Source organism: Heterodontus francisci, chromosome 25 (assembly GCF_036365525.1).
Source record: "Heterodontus francisci isolate sHetFra1 chromosome 25, sHetFra1.hap1, whole genome shotgun sequence".
Lineage (NCBI taxonomy): Eukaryota > Metazoa > Chordata > Chondrichthyes > Heterodontiformes > Heterodontidae > Heterodontus > Heterodontus francisci.
This window is the reverse complement of record NC_090395.1, coordinates 51,105,748-51,129,994: the sequence shown is the minus strand read 5'-3', so window position 1 is coordinate 51,129,994 and position 24,247 is coordinate 51,105,748. Positions and strand designations below refer to the sequence as shown.

Genomic DNA, 24,247 nt, shown 5'->3' with positions numbered 1-24,247 from the left:
CGCCATCATTAACAACGAGCTCAGTAGACTCAATGTAGACATTGCAGCACTTCAGGAGACTCGCCTCCCTGCGAGTGGATCTCCAGCAGAGCAAGACTACACCTTCTTCTGGCAGGGCAGGGATCCTGAAGAACCAAGACAGCATGGAGTGGGCTTCGCCATCAGAAACTCCTTGCTCAGCATGATAGAGCCTCCCTCAAATGGCTCGGAACGCATACTGTCCATCCGACTGCTCACCACCTCTGGTCCAGTACACCTACTCAGCATCTATGCTCCAACACTCTGCTCCCCACCTGAAGCTCAAGACCAGTTCTACGAGCAACTCCATAACATCATTAGCAGCATCCCCAACACCGAACACCTATTCCTGCTGGGGGACTTTAATGCCAGGGTTGGGGCCGACCATGACTCATGGCCCTCCTGCCTTGGGCGCTATGGCGTTGGAAGGATGAATGAGAACGGGCAGAGACTGCTTGAGTTGTGTACCTATCATAACCTCTGCATCACCAACTCGTTCTTTCACACTAAACCCTGTCACCAGGTTTCATGGAGGCACCCAAGATCGTCTCGTTGGCACTAGCTAGACCTCATTGTCACAAGGTGAGCCGCCTTAAACAGTGTTCAAATCACACGCAGCTTCCACAGTGTGGACTGCGACACCGACCACTCCCTGGTGTACAGCAAGGTTAGACTCAGACCAAAGAAGTTGCATCATTCCAAGCAGAAGGGCCACCCGCGCATCAACACGAGCAGAATTTCTCACCCACAGCTGTAACAAAAATTTCTAAATTCACTTGTAACAGCCCTTCAAAACACTCCGACAGGGGATGCTGAGACCAAGTGGGCCCACATCAGAGACGCCATCTATGAGTCAGCTTTGACCACCTACGGCAAAAGTGCGAAGAGAAATGCAGACTGGTTTCAATCTCCTAATGAAGAGCTGGAACCTGTCATAGCCACTAAGCGCATTGCACTGTTGAACTACAAGAAAGCCCCCAGCGATTTAACATCCGCAGCACCTAAAGCAGCCAGAAGCACTGCACAAAGAACAGCCAAGTACTGCGCAAACGACTACTGGCAACACCTATGCAGTCATATTCAGCTGGCCTCAGACACTGGAAACATCAGAGGAATGTACGATGGCATGAAGAGAGCTCTTGGGCCAACCATTAAGAAGATCGCCCCCCTCAAATCTAAATCAGGGGACATAATCACTGACCAACACAAACAAATGGACCGCTGGGTTGAGCACTACCTAGAACTGTACTCCAGGGAGAATGCTGTCACTGAGACTGCCCTAAATGCAGCCCAGCCTCTACCAGTCATGGATGAGCTGGACATACAGCCAACCAAATCGTAACTCAGTGATGCCATTGATTCTCTAGCCAGCGGAAAAGCCCCTGGGAAGGACAGCATTACCCCTGAAATAATCAAGAGTGCCAAGCCTGCTATACTCTCAGCACTACATGAACTGCTATGCCTGTGCTGGGACGAGGGAGCAGTACCACAGAACATGCGCGATGCCAATATCATCACCCTCTATAAAAACAAAGGTGACCGCGGTGACTGCAACAACTACCGTGGAATCTCCCTGCTCAGCATAGTGGGGAAAATCTTTGCTCGAGTCGCTCTGAACAGGCTCCAGAAGCTGGCCGAGCGCGTCTACCCTGAGGCACAGTGTGGCTTTCGTGCAGAGAGATCGACCGTTGACATGCTGTTCTCCCTTCGTCAGATACAGGAGAAATGCCGTGAACAACAGATGCCCCTCTACATTGCTTTCATTGATTTCACCAAAGCCTTTGACCTCGTCAGCAGACGTGGTCTCTTCAGACTACTAGAAAAGATCGGATGCCCACCAAAGCTACTAAGTATCATCACCTCATTCCATGACAATATGAAAGGCACAATTCAACATGGTGGCTCCTCATCAGACCCCTTTCCTATCCTGAGTGGCGTGTAACAGGGCTGTGTTCTCGCACCCACACTTTTTGGGATTTTCTTCTCCCTGCTGCTTTCACATGCGTTCAAGTCCTCTGAAGAAGGAATTTTCCTCCACACAAGATCAGGGGGCAGGTTGTTCAACCTTGCCCGTCTAAGAGCGAAGTCCAAAGTACGGAAAGTCCTCATCAGGGAACTCCTCTTTGCTGACGATGCTGCTTTAACATCTCACACTGAAGAGTGCCTGCAAAGTCTCATCGACAGGTTTGCGGCTGCCTGCAATGAATTTGGCCTAACCATCAGCCTCAAGAAAACGAACATCATGGGGCAGGACGTCAGAAATGCTCCATCCATCAATATTGGCGACCACGCTCTGGAAGTGGTTCAGGAGATCACCTACCTAGGCTCAACTATCACCAGTAACCTATCTCTCGATGCAGAAATAAACAAGCGCATGGGTAAGGCTTCCACTGCTATGTCCAGACTGGCCAAGAGAGTGTGGGAAAATGGCGCACTGACACGGAACACAAAAGTTCGAGTGTATCAAGCCTGTGTCCTCAGTACCTTGCTCTATGGCAGCGAGGCCTGGACAACATATGTCAGCCAAGAGCGACGTCTTAATTCATTCCATCTTCGCTGCCTCCGGAGAATACTTGGCATCAGGTGGCAGGACCGTATCTCCAACACAGAAGTCTTCGAGGCGGCCAACATCCCCAGCTTATACACACTACTGAGTCAGCAGCGCTTCAGATGGCTTGGCCATGTGAGCCGCATGGAAGATGGCAGGATCCCCAGACACATTGTACAGCGAGCTCGCCATTGGTATCAGACCCACCGGCCGTCCATGTCTCCGTTTTAAAAACGTCTGCAAACGCGACATGAAATCCTGTGACATTGATCACAAGTCGTGGGAGTCAGTTGCCAGCGTTCGCCAGAGCTGGCGGGCAGCCATAAAGACAGGGCTAAAATGTGGCGAATCGAAGAGACTTAGTAGTTGGCAGGAAAAAAGACAGAGGCGCAATGGGAGAGCCAACTGTGCAATAGCCCCGACAAACAAATTTCTCTGCAGCACCTGTGGAAGAGCCCGTCACTCTAGAATTGGCCTTTATAGCCACTCCAGGCGCTGCTTCACAAACCACTGACCACCTCCAGGCGCATATCTATTGTCTCTCGAGATAAGGAGGCCCAAAGAAGAAGAAAAGAAAAGAAGTGCCTCGGGCATACAGAGGCGTGTGGGACGTGAGCAGTACTGGAGCGCGTGACGCATGTGCGGCTGTCAACGGTTGGTAGCGGTGGCGGTGTTGGGAGGCTGTTTGTGGAGAACAAAAACAGCAGAAGTAAGGGGAGCCCAACAACAAACAGCCTGGCTGGAGAGATTGTTTCCATAATTGATGGGATCGATGGGCAGGATGGGATGCCATGGGAGAGGTGGATGAGATGATGGAATTGATTAAGTGTGGCAAAATGACAGACACAATTCTTTGATACAACTTCTTATTCAAAAGCTATCCTTTGTGCTAAGAATGAAGATTCACCAGATTTGAATGGAAATGTTTTAGAAAAGCTTTTTTTTTAAGATAGATGCTGAAATTATAACAGTCACAAGGACGGGCTCTTGGCAAAATTTGTATTTATATTCCTAGGCTTGTTTTCACAGATGGACAGCTTTATGTAGCCTTTTCCAGAGTGAGAAGTTTTGATTCTGTTGAAGTCTTTGGTGAAAGAATAACTAGAAACCATGTATCTAAGAAGTACTGTTTCAATAAAGATAATTTAACCACAACTGTTTACTGGGTCTCTGCTAGTACACAATAAATAGGATACTGAGAAGTGTAGCAGGACAGGTAGATAAGGTGATTATATTAGCCAAAACATAGAATATAAGAGCAAGGATGTTGTACTAGAACTGTATAAAACTAGTTAGGCCACAGCTAGAGTACTGCACACAGTTCTGGTCACCACATTACAAGAAGGATGTGATTGTATTAGAAAGGGTACAGAGGAGATTTACGAGGATGTTGCCGAGAATTAAGAATTTTAGCTATGAGGTAAGATTGGCTAGGCTGGGGTTATTTTTTTGGAACAGAGTAGGCTGAGGGAAATTTAGTTGAGGTGTATAAAATTATCAGGGGACTGGATGGAGTGGATAGGAAGGACCTAGAAGCAGAGAGGTCAATAACTAGGGGGCATAGATTCAAAGTAATTAGCAGAAGGATTAGTGGATAGTTGAGAATTTTTTTTCACCCAGTGGGTGGTAGAGGCAGAAACCCTCATTGCATGTAAATATTATTTGGATATGCACTTGAAGTGAGATAATTTACAAGGCTGGAAAGTGAGATTAGGCAGGATAGCTCTTTTTCAGCTGGCACGGATACAGTGGGCCAAATAGCCGCCTCCTAGGCTGTAATTTTTCTACGATAGGCAAAAGTACATTGTATTTTTTTGTGTGTTGGACTATTCATTGCATTCTTTCTTGCTGGTTACAGTTTGCACAGGATTAACATCAATTAACATTAGCTGATTAATAAAACTGCAGAGAATATTCATTGCAGCAGGATGTGTTTGTAGGTTGCTCCAATGAAGCTAAAACTTATTTAGTATTCCGATGTCTGTTGAATGCAGTGTCATTAGTGCTCATCTGCCCAGAAGTGCCCTAACAACTATGAAAATCTTGGAATTACAGGCCTTGAGCATTAAAGGTTGCTCGAGATCTCTCTGTCCAGCAAATCTGCTTTATATTTGACATCCTGTGAATCTTTTTGAAGTATATTTGAATTGGCATCCCTGAGTAAGTTATAGAGATTTGTATTATATATGTTACAGGATTTTTTTTAAGGTATATCTTGGACTTGCATCAAGATGATAGCCAGTCTGAGGCTGTCAGGTGACACAGGATAATCAGAGGCTGCAGTAGCAAATAGCCATGTAAGAAGTTACGGAGTCATTTACGGCACAGAGGAGGCCATTCAGCCCATCGAATTCATGCTGGCTGTCCACGGAGTTATCCAGTCAGTCCCACTCCCTCGCTCGATTCCTGTAGCCTTGCAAGTTTATTTCCTTCAAGTGGTCATGCAATTTCCTTTTGAAGTTATTGATTGCCTCTGCTTCCAGCACGTTTGTGGGTGGTGAGTCCCAGGTCATTACCACTCGCTACGTAAAAATGTTCTTCCTTGTATCCCCACCTGCGTCTCTTGCCCAAAACCTTCAATATGTGTCTCCTCATCCTCGTACCATTAGTTTAATGGGAACAGTTTTTCCCTGCCTACCTGAGCCTATAATAATCTATTAAATCTCCCGTCAATCTCCTTTGCTGCAGGGAGAACAACCCCAGCTTTTCCAACATAACCTTGTAACTAAAATCTCTGGAACCATTCTGGTAAATCTCCTTTGCAGACTCCCAAGAGCCCTCACATCCTTCCTAAAGTGTGGGGGCCAGAACTGGATGCAATACTCCAGTTGGGATCTAACCAGAGATTTATAAAGGGTCAGCATAACTTCCCTGCCTTTGTACTCAATGCCTCTATTTATGAAGCCCAAGATCCTATTTGCTTTGCTAATTACTCTCTCAATATGTCCTGCCACCTTCAAAGATCGATGCACATGCACCCCCAAGTCCCTCTGATCCTGTACACTCTTTAGAGCTGTGCCATTAAGTTTATACTGCCTCCTTGTTCCTTCTGCCAAAATGCATCACATCACACTTGACAGTATTAAATTCCATCTGCCACCTGTCTGCCCATCCTGCTAGTCTATCTGTGTCCTGTTGCAGGCAGTTCATGGCATTCTCTCTGTTTGCCACTCCTGCAAGTTTGGTATCATTGGCAAGTTTTGAAATTCTACTCTGTATATCAAGATCCAGGTCATTTATATATAGCAAAAAAAAAAATCAGTGGTCTTAGTACTGACCCTTGGGGAACACCACTGTCTGTCATCCTCCAGTTTGAAACCAACCATTTACTACGACTCGCTGTTTTCTGTCCTTTACCCAATTTTTTTATCCAATTGGGCACTGCCCCTCCTATTTCATGAGCCTCAATTTTATTAACCAGCCTTTTATGTGGTACCTTAACAAACGCTTTCTTCAAATCCATGTAAACAACATGCAGCACATTCCATTCATCCATCTTCTCTGTTACTTCATCAAAATATTCAATTTGATTAGTCAAGCATGATCTTCCTTTTATAAATCTGTGCTGGCTCTCCTTAATTAACTCGAACCATTCCAACTGTCTGTTGATATTTTTTCCCACTGATTATTGTTTCTAAAACCTTACCCACCACTGATGTTGAACTAACTGGCCTGGAGTTGTTAGGATGTCCTTACACCCTTTCTTGAATATGGGTGTCACATTTGCCACTCTCCAATCCTCTGGCACCTCTCGCATATCCAGGCGAGATTGGAAGATTATGGCAAGCCCTTCTGCTATCGCCATCCCCACTTCCTTTCTCAACCTGGTATACAAGCCATCCGGACCAGGTGCCTTATCTACCTTAAGTGTAGCCAGCCATTTTTGTATCTCCCCCTCCGCCCCCCCCCCCCTCTCAGTATTTAGCCTATCCATTGCCTCTACTCTCTCCCCTTCTGTGGATATTTTGTCAGATTCCAATTTCTTATTGAACACTGATACAAAGTACTCATTAAGTATGTTAGCCTTGCCCTGTGCCTCTAAGCATGTATTACCCTCTTTGGCCCTAATTGGCTCCACTTCACTCCTTACTACCCGCTTACTATTTATATGCCGGTGGAAGATTTTTGCGTTTCCCTTTATGTTGACTGCCATTCTATTCTCATATTCTCTCTTTACCATTCTTATTTTCTTCTCACCTCCCCTCTCAACTTATTGTATAAGGCCTGGTTCTCACTTGAAGAATTCACCTGACATGCATTATACACCCTCTTTTTTTTGTTTCATCATAATCTCTATCTCCCTCATTACCTCAGGAGCTCTGTTTTTGGTTCCCTTACCTTTTGCCCTTGTTGGAATATTCCTAACCGATACGTGAAGCATCTCTTCCTTAAAAATAACCCATTTTTCTGATACAGCTCTTCCTGTCAGACGTTTGTTCCATTCTACCCTGTCTAGATCCTTTTTCATCATGTTGAAATTAGCCCTCTTCCAATCTAGAAATTCTACCTTATTTTGTTCCTTGCTTTTCTGCATTACTAGTCAAAACCTTATGATACGATGATCACTCTTAGCCAAGTGCTCCCCGCCAGACTCCTGGCCCACCTCATTTCCCAGCACCAGCAATGCCTCCTTTCTAGTTGTGCTGAGAACATACTGGTCAAGGAAGTGCTTCTGAACACATTTCAGAAGTTTCTCCTTACCCTTTACTCTAAAATTATCCCAATCGAAATTTGGGTAATTAAATCACCACTTTATTTATTCTTGCACATTTCTGTGATTTCCCTGCAGATTTGCTCTTCTATCTCTCTCTCAATATTTGGAGGCCTATAGAATACCCCCAGTACTGTGATCAGACCGTTTTTGCTTCTCAACTCTAATCAAATGGATTTTTCTTTGCCCCCTCAAGGACATCCTCCCTTTCCAATGCTGCAGTGTCTTCCCTAATCAGTACTGCCACCCCACCTCCCTTTTTTCCTTCTCTATCTTTTCCGAACACTTTATATCCTTGTACATTCAACACCCGGTCCTCACCATTTTTAAGCCACGTTTCCATTATTGTGACTACTTCATATTCCCATACTGCTATTTGTGCTTGTAGCTCACCAACCTTATTCACCACACTTTGAGCGTTTACACACATGCATTGTAATCCTGTCTTTGCATTCCTCATGATCCATCTCCGTCCGCTCCCATCTAATAGGGAACTACTTCCTTCTCTAGTACTGTCTAACATTCTCACATTGTGCACCATATTTCTCTTTTCTACTTCTATATGCTGATGCCCATCTCCCTGCCAATTTAGTTTAAGCCCTCCCAGCCACACTAGTGAATTTTCCCTCAAGGACATTGGTCCCAGCCCTGTTGAGGTGCAACCTGTCCTATTTGCGTAGGTGCCTTCTGCCTATAACTTGTCCCAAAGCTCCAAGAATCTGAAGCCCTCCCTCCTGTACCATGCTTCAAGCCACACATTGATCTTCCCAATCTTCCTATTTCTACTCTCGCTAGCACGTGACAGTGGGGGTAATCCAGCGATTACTACCTTCAAGTTCCTACTCTTTAACTTCCACTCTAGCTCCTGAAAATCTGATTGTAGGACCTCAATATCTGCCCTTGCTATGTCATTAGTACCAACGTGTACCACAACCTCTGGCTCACTCCCTACCCCCTGCAGAATATCCTGCACCCTTTCCGTGATGTTCTTTACCCTGGCACCAGTAAGCAACCATATGTCTTGGGTGAGTTCTATGTTGAAGGGAGGTGCAGCAGCATGATCTTTTTAAAAAAACGTTCTGGAGAATGCTAAATTTTCTAATTTCTACAAATGCACTGCTTGTATCGGGTACTTTTTTTTACCTATTTAATGTTCAGTAAACCTGTCTTGTAGTTCATAGTCTGATCTATGATCTGGTAGCGATCGGAAGTTAGAGATCATGTGACAATAAACTGGAGTAAGTGATGAGGGATCGCTATCTAATCTCTTGGCCGTGCTACATTTAACGAGACATTTAAGCAGGCAAAGGTACCCTCCAGATCATCAGGTCTGTGTAGTCTGCTTATGAGAGTGGCAAGTTAAATGAAAATACCATGAGTAATCTCGAAATCAATCCATTAACAAATGTTGTACACATATTGCAGCAGTTGGTTGTATGATTACATAGCTATCTATAGTATTCTCAAAATATCATGCTTGTGGGAATACAACCAATTTGTCTGTGTTCACATTTTCCATTTGAAATCTTTGAAATAAGTGGTGCAGATTGGGCTCGGCTAACTTGATCTTCCTTCCAGCACTGTAAATATTTTTTAAATTCTCATTTTCGGAAAAATAATGATTGTAACCTCATTTTTATTTCAGGTGGCTCTTTAGGCAGAGTAACACTCCAGAAACAGCAGTCACTCCCTTCGCGGCCTGTTATTCCATTAGTGGCACGAATTTCAGATCAGAATGCATCAGGGGCACCGCCAATGACGATAAGAGAAAAATCACGCCATGAAAAGTTCAAACAGCTATTAAGCAGTGCGCACACAGATTTAGGTAAGTTCATGAGGAAATAACAGATGAAACCCATTACATTAAACCTTTGATGAAGTTCATGCCATAGAGTTAAAGAGTCGTTACAGTGCATAAGGAGGTAATTCAGTCCGTCGAATCCATGCTGGCTCTCTGTAGAGTAATCCAGTCAGTCCCATTCCCCTGCTTTATCTATTTATGTCTATATATGTGAGAACTAATAATGTTTCCCTTCCTGTTGTATTTATTGTGAGAGTGCAAAAACTGCAGTATTTTATTTTTACTTCCTGTTCTATTGATGAACTCCCCCTCATCTCTCCCCTCTCTCTTTCTCTCTCTCCTCTTCACCTATTCTCAATCCCCTTCCTCTTCCTGCTTTCTTCCTCCTCTCGCTTCCCCTTTCTTCTCCTCGCTTCCCCTTTCTTCTCATCGCTCTCCCCTTTCTTCTCATCGCTCTCCCCTTTCTTCTCATCGCTCTCCCCTTTCTTCTCATCGCTCTCCCCTTTCTTCTCTTCGCTCTCCCCTTTCTTCTCTTCGCTCTCCCCTTTCTTCTCTTTGCTCTCCCCTTTCTTCTCTTTGCTCTCCCCTTTCTTCTCTTTGCTCTCCCCTTTCTTCTCTTCGCTCTCCCCTTTCTTCTCTTCGCTCTCCCCTTTCTTCTCTTCGCTCTCCCCTTTCTTCTCTTCGCTCTCCCCTTTCTTCTCTTCGCTCTCCCCTTTCTTCTCTTCGCTCTCCCCTTTCTTCTCTTCGCTCTCCCCTTTCTTCTCTTCGCTCTCCCCTTTCTTCTCTTCGCTCTCCCCTTTCTTCTCTTCGCTCTCCCCTTTCTTCTCTTCGCTCTCCCCTTTCTTCTCTTCGCTCTCCCCTTTCTTCTCTTCGCTCTCCCCTTTCTTCTCCTCGCTCTCCCCTTTCTTCTCCTCGCTCTCCTCCCTCTAACCTCTCTCTTGCCATATGAAAAATTTTAAGAGATTATGTACTCAGCGAGACTTTTAAATCACAGTGAGCAGTTCTTTTTGCACCCGTATGCCATGAAAATTGTAGGGGGGATTGTGCAGTTAGCTTTAGCATAATGGGTGGTTGATGTTCGGCACAGACTCGGTGGGCCGAAGGGCCTGTTTCAGTGCTGTATCTCTAATCTATATATCTATTATAATGCTTCATGTTTTGTTGTTGTTGTTGAGTTTGAGAGTGGGGTGTCCAGCTCTCCTGTATCATCTTAACACATCATTGTGCATTGAAAGTGACTCCAAGCAAATGAAATGTCTGCAATTCCTGCAATAGAAACAACAGTCATTTTGGATTTGAGAAAACATTAGAAGTGGAGACCTTTTAAATTTAATTTCTTTTTCTTTTAAGAGCTAGTAAATGCCAAGATAGGGTTTACAAATATATTTCTGATTATTTCCTGGAGTATTTCTTTAAATCTGTCAATGTTTGAGTAATCTGTTATCTTGTTAGTTTCTAAGTACTATGAGAGCGGTTCTGTATAGGGGTACAAAAGAGAGATCAGGAAGCTTAACTAGGCTTTACTGATTAAAACCTGTGTAGTCAGCCGATAGATGTAAGTTAATCTGCAAAATTTATTTTTTTTGAATATGATATAGCTGAAGATTACATTTATGTAGAAGTCTGTACTTTAGTGTGTTAGTTCAGATTAAACATGCAGAAGAGGCAATGTAAATTTTGAATTACCTTCCCTTGCAGGTGGAAGCATCAGTCTTGTAGGATCTCTTACTGCTGCAGTTTAACCCCCTTTTGCTTCATACAGGCCTCTGAGTGATCTTGTCAATTTAGTGCATTTGCATGGATTTAAAAAAAGGATTATTGAGTGGCTGACTGCTTCAGGTTTCTGTCAGTGACTCCCAAATTGTGTACACTATTCTAATTTGACATAGTAAAAAGGATTCAGTTTTCAAAGCCTTTTAGTTGGTCACCAGCATTCACTGCTTTATTTAAAGGGTGGCACAAGTTCTTAAAAGTGTTTTTTTTTGTATCAAGTACTACTGTTGCATTTTCTAAATTCAGAAGTACTATTTACATTGATTGGAAGAGCATAGAAATATAGCTCTACAGGTAGAACTCTGGGGTTAATGAGTTATTCCTTGGGAGCTTTGCATAGTGTAGCACAGCTGTTGTGCTCCAGCTCATATTAGCTTCTTGTTTCAATTACCTTGAATCTAATCATGCAGAAAGGACGACTGAATGCAAATTGTTCTCATGAGCTCTGTGACTGAGAGTGATGACCACAAGAATTATCAGGAAAGTGAATTCTCACTTACTCTTAAAATGCTTTTTTGATTTTGTGGTCTACTTCAGGGTTTTCTCAAGCGACAAGGCATTTCAAGTAGAATTGTTATTACAGTAGTGACTGTAATAATCTCAATTAATCTATGTTTGTAAAAGGAGCCTTTGCTGACAAAGAAGGCATAATTTTTAACGGTGGCACAGATGTTGCTTGCATACTGATGGCAACAAACCTAAGGTTTGTTTGAAGTTGCCCTTGTACAGGTAATATGTACAGTTCATTAATTTATTATAATGAAATTAAATTATTAGTCAATTTTGTGAAATGTGTGTTAGAGAAGCAGTTGCTGAGTGTCACTTCCATCTTTGTCCAGTTTGTTCACAGTTTAGAAGCAATCCTGAAATACGAAACTTCCCACTTAACATGGACCAGTCAAGAGCATTTGGGAGGAGACTTAAGCATGATAGAGATAGACACTTAACTAGCTCCATAAAAAAGTAGCAAAATCAAATGCTGTGGGGTGCAGTTGATTGAGAAGATTGAAACTAGTAAGAAAGTGACTGCTGTTATTGAAGGGGATAACATCACAGATATTCAATAATAGATATTTCTGTGGGTTTATCCCTGCTGCACAATGAACAGCTAGGCGCTGCGCAAATGACTACTGGCAACACCTATGCAGTCATATTCAGCTGGCCTCCGACACCGGAAACATCAGAGGAATGTATGATGGCATTAAGAGAGCTTTTGGGCCAACCATCAAGAAGATCGCCTCCCTCAAATCTAAATCAGGGGACACAATCACTGACCAACGCAAGCAAATGGAACGCTGGGTGGAGCACTACTTAGAACTGTACTCCAGGGAAAATGTTGTCACTGAGACCGCCCTCCATGCAGCCCAATCTCTGCCAGTCATGGATGAGCTGGATGCACAGCCAACAAAATCAGAACTCAGTGATGCAATTGATTCTCTAGCCAGCGGAAAAGCCCCTGGGAAGGACGGCATTACCCCTGAAATAATCAAGAGTGCTTTGCCTGTGCTGGGACGAGGGAGCAGTACCACAGGACATGCGCGATGCCAATATCATCACCCTCTATAAGAACAAGGGTGACCGCGGTGACTGCAACAACTACCGTGGAATCTCCCTGCTCAGCATAGTGGGGAAAGTCTTTGCTCAAGTCGCTTTAAACAGGCTCCAGAAGCTGGCTTAGCGTGTCTACACTGAGGCACAGTATGGCTTTCGAGCAGAGAGCCATTTCGACCATTGACATGCTGTTGTCCCTTCGCCAGCTACAGGAGAAATGCCGCAAACAACAGATGCCCCTCTACGTTGCTTTCATTGATCTCACCAAAGCCTTTGACCTCATCAGCAGATGTGGTCTTTTCAGACTACTAGAAAAGATTGGATGTCCACCAAAGCTATTAAGTGTCATCACCTCATTCCATGACAATATGAAAGGCACAATTCAGCATAGCGGCGCCTCATCAGACCCCTTTGCTATCCTGAGTGACGTGAAACAGGGCTGTGTTCTCACACCCACACTGTTTGGGATCTTCTTCTCCCTGCTGCTCTCACATACGTTCAAATCTTCAGAAGAAGGAATTTTCCTCCACACAAGATCAGGTGGCAGGTTGTTCAACCTTGCCCGTCTAAGAGCGAAGTCCAAAGTACAGAAAGTCCTCATCCGGGAACTCCTCTTTGTTGACGATGCTGCATTAACATCTCACACTGAAGAGTGTCTGCAGAGACTCATCGACTGCCTGCAATGAATTTGGCCAAACCATCAGCCTCAAAAAAACGAACATCGTGGGACAGGACGTCAGAAATGCTCCATCCATCAATATCAGCGACCACGCTCTGGAAGTGGTCCCAGAGTTCACCTATCCAGGCTCAACTATCACCAGTAACCTGTCTCTCAATGCAGAAATCAACAAGCGCATGGGAAAGGCTTCCACTTCCAGACTGGCCAAGAGAGTGCCAGAAAATGGCGCACTGACATGGAACACAAAAGTCCGAGTGTATCAAGCCTGTGTCCTCAGTACCTTGCTCTATGGCAGCGAGGCCTGGATAACGTATGTCAGCCAAAAGTGATGTCTCAATTTATTCCATCTTCGCTGCCTCCGGAGAATCCTTGGCATCAGGTGGCAGGACCGTATCTCCAACACAGAAGTCCTCGAGGCAGCCAAAACCCCCAGCTTATACACCCTACTGAGCCAGCGGCGCTTGAGATAGCTTGGCCATGTGAGCCGCATGGAAGATGGCAGGATCCCCAAGGACACATTGTACAGCGAGCTCTTCACTGGTATCAGACCCACCAGCCATCCATGTCTCTGCTTTAAAGACGTCTGCAAACGCGACATGAAGTCCTGTGACATTGATCACAAGTCGTGGGAGTCAGTTGCCAGTGATCGTCAGAGCTGGCGGGCAGCCATAAAGACGGGGCTAAAGTGTGGCGAGTCGAAGAGATTTAGCAGTTGGCAGGAAAAAAGACAGAAGTGCAAGGGGAGAGCCAACTGTGTAACAGCCCCGACAACCAATTTTATCTGCAGCACCTGTGGAAGAGTCTGTCACTTTAGAATTGGCCTTTATAGCCACTCCAGGCGCTGCTTCACAAACCACTGACCACCTCCAGGCACTTACCCATTGTGTCTCGAGACAAGGAGGCCAAAGAAGAAGATCCCTATAGCTATGAAGTTTGAAGTATACAGTGCTCTTTGATTGCTGTTTGATTTGCACAGTTTATGAACAGTCGTTATGGAAGGATTATCATGAGTCATGTTCATCTAGGTGACGAGATGAATTACACTAAATCGGAGAGTATCATTTGTCCAGGTTTATAATATTTCTTGTCATTAGCACATTAAAAAAGTCTTTGGTATTCCCTCCTTTTCCATAGCTTTTACTTTAATCATTAAAAGTGCAAATTTGTTTCAATCCAGTGACCATGTTCTGTTGACAAATATTAGAGACGTGTTGTCTTTCGGTTTCTAAATGAAATGCTGGTCACTGAAGTGCTCATTTTAATATATGTCAGAATGATTGATTGAAAGCTGCCCTTTTCCTCACTGTCTGTATAGCTCTATATTTCTAGGTGGTGGTGAGTGATGTACAATAACATCCCAGCAGCAAACAGTGGCATTAATGAGAGAGAGGGGTATTTTCATGAAAGGTTAATGTTCTGAAATGAAACTCTCTTTCTGTCTCTGCAGATGCTGCTGAACCAGCTGAGTATTTCTAGCATTGTCTGTTTTTATTTGAGAAAGAAAGAACTTGCGTTTATATAGCACTCAGCTGATCTGAGGGGGTTTCAAAACAGTTCTCAGCCAATTAAGTACTTTTGCGGTTTAGACACTGTTGGAATGTAGTGAAACACAACAGCCAATTTGCCTACAGCATACAAACATACGAATTAGGAGCAGGAATAGTCCACTAGGCCCTTCGAGCCTGCTCCACCATTCAAGTTCATGACTGAACTGATTACTCCACATTTCCACCTACCCCCATAACCTTCCGCCCCCTTGCTTATCAAGAACTCTCGACCTCTGCCTTAAAAATGTTCAAAGACTCTTCTTCCACCGCCTTTTGAGGAAGAGAATTTCAAAGACTCACGACCCTCTGAGAGAAAAAATTTCTCCTCATCTCTGTCTTAAATGTGTGACCCCTTATTTTTAAACAGTGACCCCTAATTCTAGATTCTCCCGCAAGGGGAAACATCCTTTCCAAATCCACCATGTCAAGACCCCTCAGGATCTTATATATTTAATTCAAATTCAAACAGCAAGGTCACGCAATCCAGCAATCAGAAAAAGATAAGAAATTCAATTTTTTGCGATGTTGATTGTGGGACAAATGTTGGTCAGAACACCAGGAAAATTCTACCTATCTTCAAATAGTGTCACAGCATCTCTTAGGTTCAACTTAAAGAACAAATACAACCTTGGTTTAACATCTCATCTGAAAGGCAGTACCTCTGAAGGTGCAGCACTACAGTGTCATTTTAGATGATGTGCTCAAGTTTCTGGAGTGGAGCTTGAACTAACAACTTTCTGACTCTGATGCAAGAGTGCTACCACTGGTCCAAGGCTGATATTGAAACCTTAATCTATTCTCTTTCAATCTTTTGTTTCAAAACAAAACTTTGACCTCCACTCTGGAGTCCTTTTAATTGCATGTCTGCACCTGTTATACTATGGTGCCACCAATTATAATGTGGTACCCATATATAAAAAATGCCTTTTTACCAGACAAATGGAAGCTACTTTTAGATTGACTTTGTGCCATAATAGTTGTAATGCTATGCTAGCGGCCTCTGACTATGAGGAATGTTGTGACTGTTAACCAAACACAATGAGACGCCGATATCCATGAACAGTAGTACAGCAAGCGAGCGATGGAAGAGATACACTTACGATCAAGACATTTGAAGGGATTCTAAGGGAACTATGTGACAATCAGTACAAATTTGTGGGTGAATTAAACAAAGCCTCCAAACCTGGATTTACAATTTGGTTCTAAGACGATCAGAGCATAGGCATATGCTGGACCCCTCTGACTTTTTTCAATTCTGCTGGCTCTAATGTCTTCATGTTCTGATCTTCTCAACTCTTCTGGGTTTCAGTCCTAGTAGTGGATCCCAGCATGTATGTTACGTAGCTTGAAGCTAAATTTGCTGCTCTGAATATGGAGAAGGTATGGTTGTTGTTTTGTTGTTCTCGCCGTAGTCCCAAAGGACCATAGGCATCTCTCTCCATTGGAGAGAGACAGTTAGTAGTGTATAGCTTGAGGGGCACCACTTCCAAAACATGGGGCAAGGCGAGGAGGCAGGCCTCAATGAACTACCACAGCCGGTTGGCATCTTATTGCATACACTCTAGCCGTCGAGCTAATTGACCACCAGATGGTATGGTAACCTGGTGGCTATCACACTGCAGGAGCAGTCCAGAGGCTGAGAGTTCAAATTCTTCCATGGCAAGTTGGAAAATTGAATCATGAAATCAGGTGATTTGTGAGCTGACAGATGAAAGCTGCCGCATTACGCATTATCGTAAAAACCCAACTGGTTCACTGAGGCCCCTCAGGGAGGGTAACCTGCAAATGACTCCAGTTCTGCATTATGTGGTTGCTAGGGTAACTAGGGATGGGCAATAAATGAAGCCTTACCAACGTCACCCACATCACAAGAGCAAATATTCCAAAAAATCTGTACTTAATGGTGACAATTGGAGTGGTGAGAGGAATAAAATCTAATCTAATGAATCTCAGTCTTATAACTAGCATGCTCTCAAAAATATGTTTTTGACTTTGCAAGTGTTTAATTCCAGGGCAGCTTTACTTCTGTGTGGACTAGATTCAATTTAATTACTGAAGTTCTGAGTTGCTTTCCATCTAAGAGGGCAGGTGTGTGATTTGCTACCTGCAAACAGAGGTGTCCAAAACTTCTCTGTCATCTTCAGTCCTCACCTTCCTTTCTGAAGGAAATACCCTTCTTTCTGCTTAATATTCAACAGTTGTTTTAGCTAAGTCATTTAAACTTTCCACGAGCCTTCAAAATAAAACAGCTACAATTTGCAAAGTTTACCATCACTACTTACAAGCAAGAAAGTCCGAGACAATAATGGCTTTGCATTTTGTATGCTTTCATTCTCATTTTCGACCCTTCATTTTTGAATGCATTGACTGAAGTTGGGTACAGTTCCAAGGATTTCATCAGCACCTCTGGAACATTGCCCATTCGTTATGTTTGAGCCTGGACAGCAATAACTTTATGTAGTGCCTTTAATGTTGTAAAATGTCCAAAGTTACTTGACAGGCGTGTTGAAGAACAAAGTTTGACAACGAGCCAAATAAAGAAGTTATAGGACAGGTGACCCAAAGCTTGGTCAAAGAAGTAGTTTTTAAGGAATGTCTCAAAGGAGGAGAGAGAGGTAGAAAGGCAGAGAGATTTATGGAGGGAATTTCAGAGCTGAGGGTATGGTCGCTAATGGTAGGGTGATGGGAAACAGGGATGCGTAAGAGGCCAGAATTGGAGGAAGGGAGGTATCTCGGAGGGTTAAAGGACTGGAAGAAGTTACAGAGGTAGGGAGGGGTGAGTCTGTGGTGGGATTTGAAAATAAAGATGAGAATTTTAATTCTGAGGTGTTGCCAAATGAGGAGCCATTGTAGGTTGGTGAGCATAGGGGTGATGGGTGAACAGAACTGGGCGTGAGTTAGAATACAGGCAACAGGGTTTTGAGTGAGCTAAAGTTAATGGAAGGTGGGACACTGGCCAAGAGAGCATTGCACCCATCAGCTGGTGAAACTGACATCCAAGTCTTTGTTACCTACAGACCTATGTCAGTTACACCAGCTGATGGGTTGAGGCAGGGACGGAGATGAGCAATGTTATGAAGGTGGAAGTAGGCATTTTTGTTATGGAGAGGATATGTGCTTGGAGCTCAGCCAAGGGTCACATAATACCCCGAGGCTGCAAGATTTAATCTCAGACAGTGGTTAGGGCGAGGGATGGAGTCAGTGAGGGAAAAGAGTTTTTGGCGAAGACTGAAGACAGTGGCTTCTAGCATTCCGATATTTCTGCTCATCCAATACTGGATGTCAAATGAGCCGTGTGACAGATCAGAGGCAGTGGAAGAGGCGAGAGACAATGATGAGGTAGAGTTTGGTGTCATCAATGAACACATGGGGCTGAATTTTATGGCTCCCTCAGGATGGTAATGGAGGCAGTGGGATCTATAAAATTACTTAGAAAGGTGGGAGGCAGAGTGACCGTCACCTTCCGGATACCTTCCAAGTTAGTCTGGGGCGGGGAAGGCCGAGGACAACCTGCCCACCCCAGGGCAATTGAGGCCCTTAAGTGGCCAATTAATGGCAGCCTCCTAATGGGTTGGGGTGGGGGGGTCCCTGCTTTGGGGGCAATCCAGAGGCCCCTCCCCCCCCCAGAGCAGCGATTGCCGCCTCCCCCCCACTTCCCCAGGAAGATTACCCCACCCCGTCACTGGGGCCTGCCTCCATGGCCCCAGTGACCCTGAACCCACTCACCTTTACTGGGGTCTTTGCCATTCCTCAGTACTGCAGGACCTCGTGCAGGACCAGCAGTCATCACTGCTCCCAATGGTGCTGCCAGTACTGCAGAGCTCCCGGCTTTAGAGTCATAGACTCATACAGCACAGAAACAGGCCCTTCGGCCCATCGTGTCCGTGCCGGCCATCAAGCACCTAACTACTCTAATCCCATTTTCTAGCACATGGCCTGTAGCCTTGTATGCTATGGCGTTTCAAGTGCTCATCTAAATACTTCTTAAATGTTGTGAGGGTTCCTGCCACTACTACCCCTTCAGGCAGTGTGTTCCAGATTCCAGCCATCCTCTGGGTGAAAAGGTTTTTCCTCAAATCCACTCGAAACCTCCTGCCCCTTACCTTAAATCTATGCACCCTGGTTATTGACCCCTCCGCCAAGGAAAAAGTTTCTTCCTATCTAACCTATCAATGCCCCTCATAATTTTGTACCTCAATCATGTCCCCCCTCAGCTTTCTCTGCACTAAGGAAAACAACTCTAGCCTTTTCAGTCTCTCTTGATAACTGAAATGCTCCAGCCCAGGCAACATCCTGGTGAATCTCCTCTGCACCCTCTCCAGTGCAATCACATCCTTCCTATCGTGTGGTGCCCAGAACTGTACACAGTATTCCAGCTGTGGCCTAACTAGCATTTTATACAGCTCCATCATAACCTCCCTGCTCTTATATTCTATGCCTCGGCTAATAAAGGCAAGTATCCCATATGCCTTCCTAACCACCTTATCTACTTGTGCTGCTGCCTTCAGTGATTTATGGACAAGTGCACCAAGATCCCTCTGACCTTCTGTACTTCCTAGGGTCCTACCATCCGTTACATATTCCCTTGCCTTCTTGGTCCTCTCAAAATGCATCACCTCACACTTCTGAGGATTAAATTCCATTTGCCACTGCTCTGCCCATCTACCAGCCCATCTATATTGTCCTGTAATCTAAGGCTTTCCTCCTCACTATTTACGACACCACCAATTTTCATGTCATCTGCAAACTTACTGATCATACCTCCTATATTCACGACTAAATCATTAATGTATACTACAAACAGCAAGGGTCCCAGCACCGATCCCTGCGGTACACCACTGGTCACAGGCTTCCACTCGACCATCACCCTCTGCCTCCTGCCACTAAGCCAATTTTGGATCCAATTTGCCAAATTGCCCTGGATCCCATGGGCTCTTACCTTCTTGACCAGTCTCCCATGTGGGACCTTATCAAAAGCCTTATCGAAGTCCATGTAGACAACATCAACTGCTTTACCCTCATCTACACATCTAGTCACCTTCTCGAAAAATTCAATCAAGATCTCCCCCTGACAAAACCATGCTGACTATTCCTGATTAATCCTGTCCCTCAGAACTTTTTCCAATATTTACCCAACCACTGATGTTAGACTCACCGGCCTGTAATTACCTGGTTTATCCCTGCTACCCTTCTTGAATAATGGCACCACATTCGCTGTCCTCCAGTCCTCTGGTACCTCTCCTGTGGCCAGAGAGGATTTGAAAATTTGTGTCAGAGCCCCTTGCTTCACATAACAGCCTGGGATACATCTCATCTGGGCCTGAGGATTTATCCACTTTTAAGCCCACTCAAACAGCTAATACTTCCTCCCTTTCAATGCTAATATGTTCAAGTATAAAATCATAATCCCCCTCCCTAATCTCTACACCTACATCATCCTTCTCCATAGTAAACACAGATGCACAGTAATCATTTAAAACCTCATGTATGTCCTCCGGCTCCACACACAGATTGCCACCTGTGGGGAGAATGCCGAGAGTGGAGCCTAATAATCGAGGCCCAGTCTCTTGCCTTCCGGGAGCGGAGCGGACCTCTTCTAGCGGCCGGAGTTTTGAAAAAAAAAGCCAACCGTGACGTTAGAGGAGAGCTGCAAGGTGACTGGTTGGGAAGTCACTGCTGTTAGTGCATTTAAATATCTTTTTAAAAAAAAAAAAAGGGGAAAGTTTTTAATTCAGTGTAGCTTATTAAGAACTTTAGATTGGAGTGGGTAGAACAAGGCCCCTAGTGTAATTAGTATTTTTTAATTCAGGGAGTTACGAATTAATCGAAGGGTAAGTCATGACAGGAGAGCTCAGCCCTGTGATATGCTCCTCCTGCGCTATGTGGGAAATCAGGGATGCTTCCAGTGTCCCTGATGACTATGTGTGCAGGAAGTGTATCCATCTGCAGCTATTGGCTATCCGCATTACGGAACTGGAGCTGCGGGTGGATTCACTATGGAGCATCTGCGATGCTGAGGACGTCGTGGATGGCACATTTAGTGAGGTGGTCACACTGCAGGTAATGGTTGCACAGGCAGAAAAGAGATGGGTGACCACCAGACGGAGTAGTAGGCGCAGGCAGGTAGTGAAGGAGTCCCCTGTGGCCATCCCCCTCTCAAACAGATATACCGCTTTGGATACTGTTGGGGGGGGATGGCCTTCCAGGGGGAAGCAGCAACAGCCAAGTTCGTGGCACCACGGAGGGCTCTGCTGCACAGCAGGGGAGGAAAAGGGGTGAAGAGCTATAGTGATAGGGGCTTCTATCGTAAGGGGTGCAGATAGGTGTTTCTGTGGCCGCAAATGAGATTCCAGGATGGTATGTTGCCTCCCTGGTGCTGGGGTCAAGGATGTCTCAGAGCGACTGCAGGACATTCTGAAAGGGGAGGGTGAACAGCCAGAGGTCGTGGTCCATATTGGTACTAATGACATAGGCAGGAAGAGAGATGAGGTCCTGCAAAGTGAATATAGGGAGTTAGGCAGAAGGTTAAAAAGCAGGACCTCTAGGGTTGTAATCTCAGGATTACTCCCTGTGCCACATGCTAGTGAGGGTAGGAATAGGAGGATAAGGCAAATGAATGCGTGGCTGAAGAGCTGGTGTAGATGGGAGGGCTTCAGCTACTTGGTTCATTGGGATCTCTTCTGCTGCAGAGGTGACCCGTACAAGAGGGACGGGTTGCATCTGAACTGGAAGGGGACCAATATCCTTGCGGGGAGGTTTTCTAGTACTACTCGGGAGGGTTTAAGTTAGTCTTGCAGGGGGGGGGTGGGACCCAAAGTAGTAGTCTCTCCGATGAGATCGTTGAGGCAAATGTGGAGGTTAAAGCAAGCAAGTCCAGTAGGTAGGCCAGGCAGGGACAGGACAGGGAGCGTGGAAGGTCTGGTAGGCTAAAGTAAACTGCATTTACTTTAATGAAAGAAGCCTTACAAGTAAGGCAGATGATCTCAGAGCATGGATCGGTACGTGGGATTGTGATATTATAGCTACTACGAAACGTGTTTGAGGGATGGGCAGGACTGGTAGCTCAATGTTCCGGGGTACCGATGCTTCCGGCGTGACAGAGTTGGAGGTAAGAGAGGAGGGGGAGTTGCACTATTGATTAGGGAGGACATCATGGCAGTACTTAGAGAGGATATCTGGGGGGAATGTTCAGCGAGGCCATGTGGGTAGAACTTACAAATAAGAAAGGGGTGATCACTTTGATAGGATTATACTTGAGGCCGCCCAATAGTCAGAGGGAATTGGAGGAGCATGTATGTAGGTGATCACAGATCGGTGTAGGAGTTATAGGGTTGTAATAGGTGATTTTAACTTACCTAATATTGACTGGGACTGCCTTAGTGCGAAGGGATCAGATGGGGAAGAATTTAAGTGTGTCCAGGAGACTTTTCTGAAGCAGTATGTGGATGGCCTGACTTGACAAGGGGCTCCACTCGACCTCCTCTTAGGAAATGAGGCTGGGCAGGTGGTTGATGTGTCAGTGGGGGGGCACTTTGGGACCAGTGATCATAACTCTATTAGTTTCAAGATAATTATGGAAAAGGATAGGAGTGGTCCTCAGGTTGAAGGCCTAAATTGGGGGAAGGCTAATTTCGATGGCATCAGACAGGAACTCTCAAAAGATGAATGGGAGAGGCTGTTTACAGGTAAAGGGATGTCTGGCACGTTGGGAGGCTTTTAAAAGTGAGATAGGAATAGTTCAGGGCTGGCATGTTCCTGTTAGATGGAAGGGCAAGGCTGGCAAGTTGAGGGAACCTTGGTTGACGAGGGATATTGAAGGTCTGGTCAGGACAATGAAGGAGGCATATGTCAGGTATAGGCAGCTGGGATCACGCGAGTCCCTCGAGGAGTATAGGGGATATAGGAGTACACTTAAGAAGGAAATTAGGAGGGCGAAAAGGGGCCATGAGATTTCCCTGGCAGATAAGATAAAGTAGAATCCTAAAAGATTCTATAAGTATATTAAGAGTAAAAGGGTAGCTAGGAAGAGAGTAGGTCCCCTTAAGGATCAGTGTGGTAATCTATGTGTGGAGCCATGGGAAATGGGCGAGGTCTTAAATGAATACTTCTCGTCTGTATTTACCGTGGAGAAGGTCATGGAAGCTCGTGAGTTCAAGGGAGGGAACAGCGATATCCTGGAGCATATCAACATTACAAAGGAGGAGGTGTTGGAGGTTTTGAAGCGTATTAAGGTGGACAAATCCCCAGGGCCTGACCAGGTGCATCCTAGGATGCTATGGGAAGCGAGGGAGGAGATTGCTGGGGCCCTGGCAGAGATTTTTGTATCATCGTTAGCCACAGGTGAGGTATTGTAAGACTGGAGGATAGCTAATGTTGTGCCTTTATTTAAGAAGGGCAGCAGGGATAAGCCAGGGAACTACAGGCCGGTGAGCCTTACATCAGTGGTGGGAAAGTTATTGGAAGGGATTCTGAGAGACAGGATTTATATGCATTTGGAAAGGCAAGGTCTGATTAGGGATAGTCAGCACGGCTTTGTACGTGGGAAATCATGCCTTGCAAATTTGATTGAGTTTTTTGAGGTGGTTACCAAGAGGATTGACGAAGGGAGGGCAATGGACGTTGTCTACATGGACTTTAGCAAGGCCTTTGACAAGGTCCCGCATGGTAGGCTGGTACAGAAGGTTGGAACACATGGGATCCAGGGTGAGGTAGCCAATTGGATACAAAATTGGCTTGGTGATGGGAGGCAGAGGGTGGTAGTAGAGGATTGTTTTTCAGATTGGAGGCCGGTGACCAGTGGTGTGCCACAGGGGTCGGTGCTGGGCCCTCTGTTGCTTGTCATACATATTAATGACTTGGATGTGAATGTATGGGACATGATTAGTAAGTTTGCAGATGACACCAAAATTGGTGGCATAGTGGACAGTGAAGAAGGTTTGTCTCAGGTTACAACAGGATATAGATAAACTGGGAAAGTGGGCAAGGGATTGGCAAATGGAATTTAATGCAGACAAGTGCGAAGTGATGCATGTTGGGAAGTTAAACCAGGGCAGGACATATACAGTGAATGCAAGTACATAGTTCCCTGAAAGTGGCAGCACAGGTAGACAAGGTGGTGAAGAAGGCGTATGGCATGCTTGCCTTCATCGGCCGAGGCATTGAGTACAAGAGTTGGGCGTCATGTTACAGTTGTACATAATGTTGGTTAGGCCGCATTTGGATTACTGTGTGCAGTTCTGGTCGCCGCAGTACAGAAAAGATGTGATTAAGCTAGAGAGGATGCAGAAAAGATTCACGCGGATGTTGCCTGGTTTGGAGGGCTTGAGTTATAAAGAGAGATTGGATAGGCTGAGTCAGTTTTCCCTGGAGCGAAGAAGGCTGAGAGGGGACATGATAGAGGTATATAAAATTATGAGAGGCATAGATAGGGTAGATAGCCAGAGTCTGTTTCCCATGGTAGGGGTGACTAAAACTAGAGGGCATAGATTTAAGGTGAGAGGGAGGAGGTTTAAAGGGGATCAAAGGGGTAAATTTTTCACACAAAGAATAGTGGGTGTCTGGACTGAGCTGCCAGTGGAGGTGGTGGAGGTAGCAACATTTAAGAGGCATCTGGACAGGT

General features: G+C 45.1%; 1 protein-coding gene across 4 annotated transcripts in view; it reads left to right on the top strand.

The window, feature by feature from the left end:
- LOC137383867 (TBC1 domain family member 22B-like) overlaps window positions 1–24,247 on the top strand; it is a 509,534-nt gene that overhangs the window by 59,462 nt on the left and 425,825 nt on the right. For 3 of the 4 annotated variants that reach the window (XM_068057200.1, XM_068057198.1, XM_068057202.1), the window contains one exon: window positions 8,923–9,102. The exons of the other annotated variant lie outside the window; for it this stretch is intronic. In XM_068057200.1, the coding sequence (XP_067913301.1) occupies window positions 8,923–9,102 (180 nt within the window). The remainder of the gene's footprint in view (window positions 1–8,922; window positions 9,103–24,247) is intronic. 4 annotated transcript variants of the gene reach the window in all.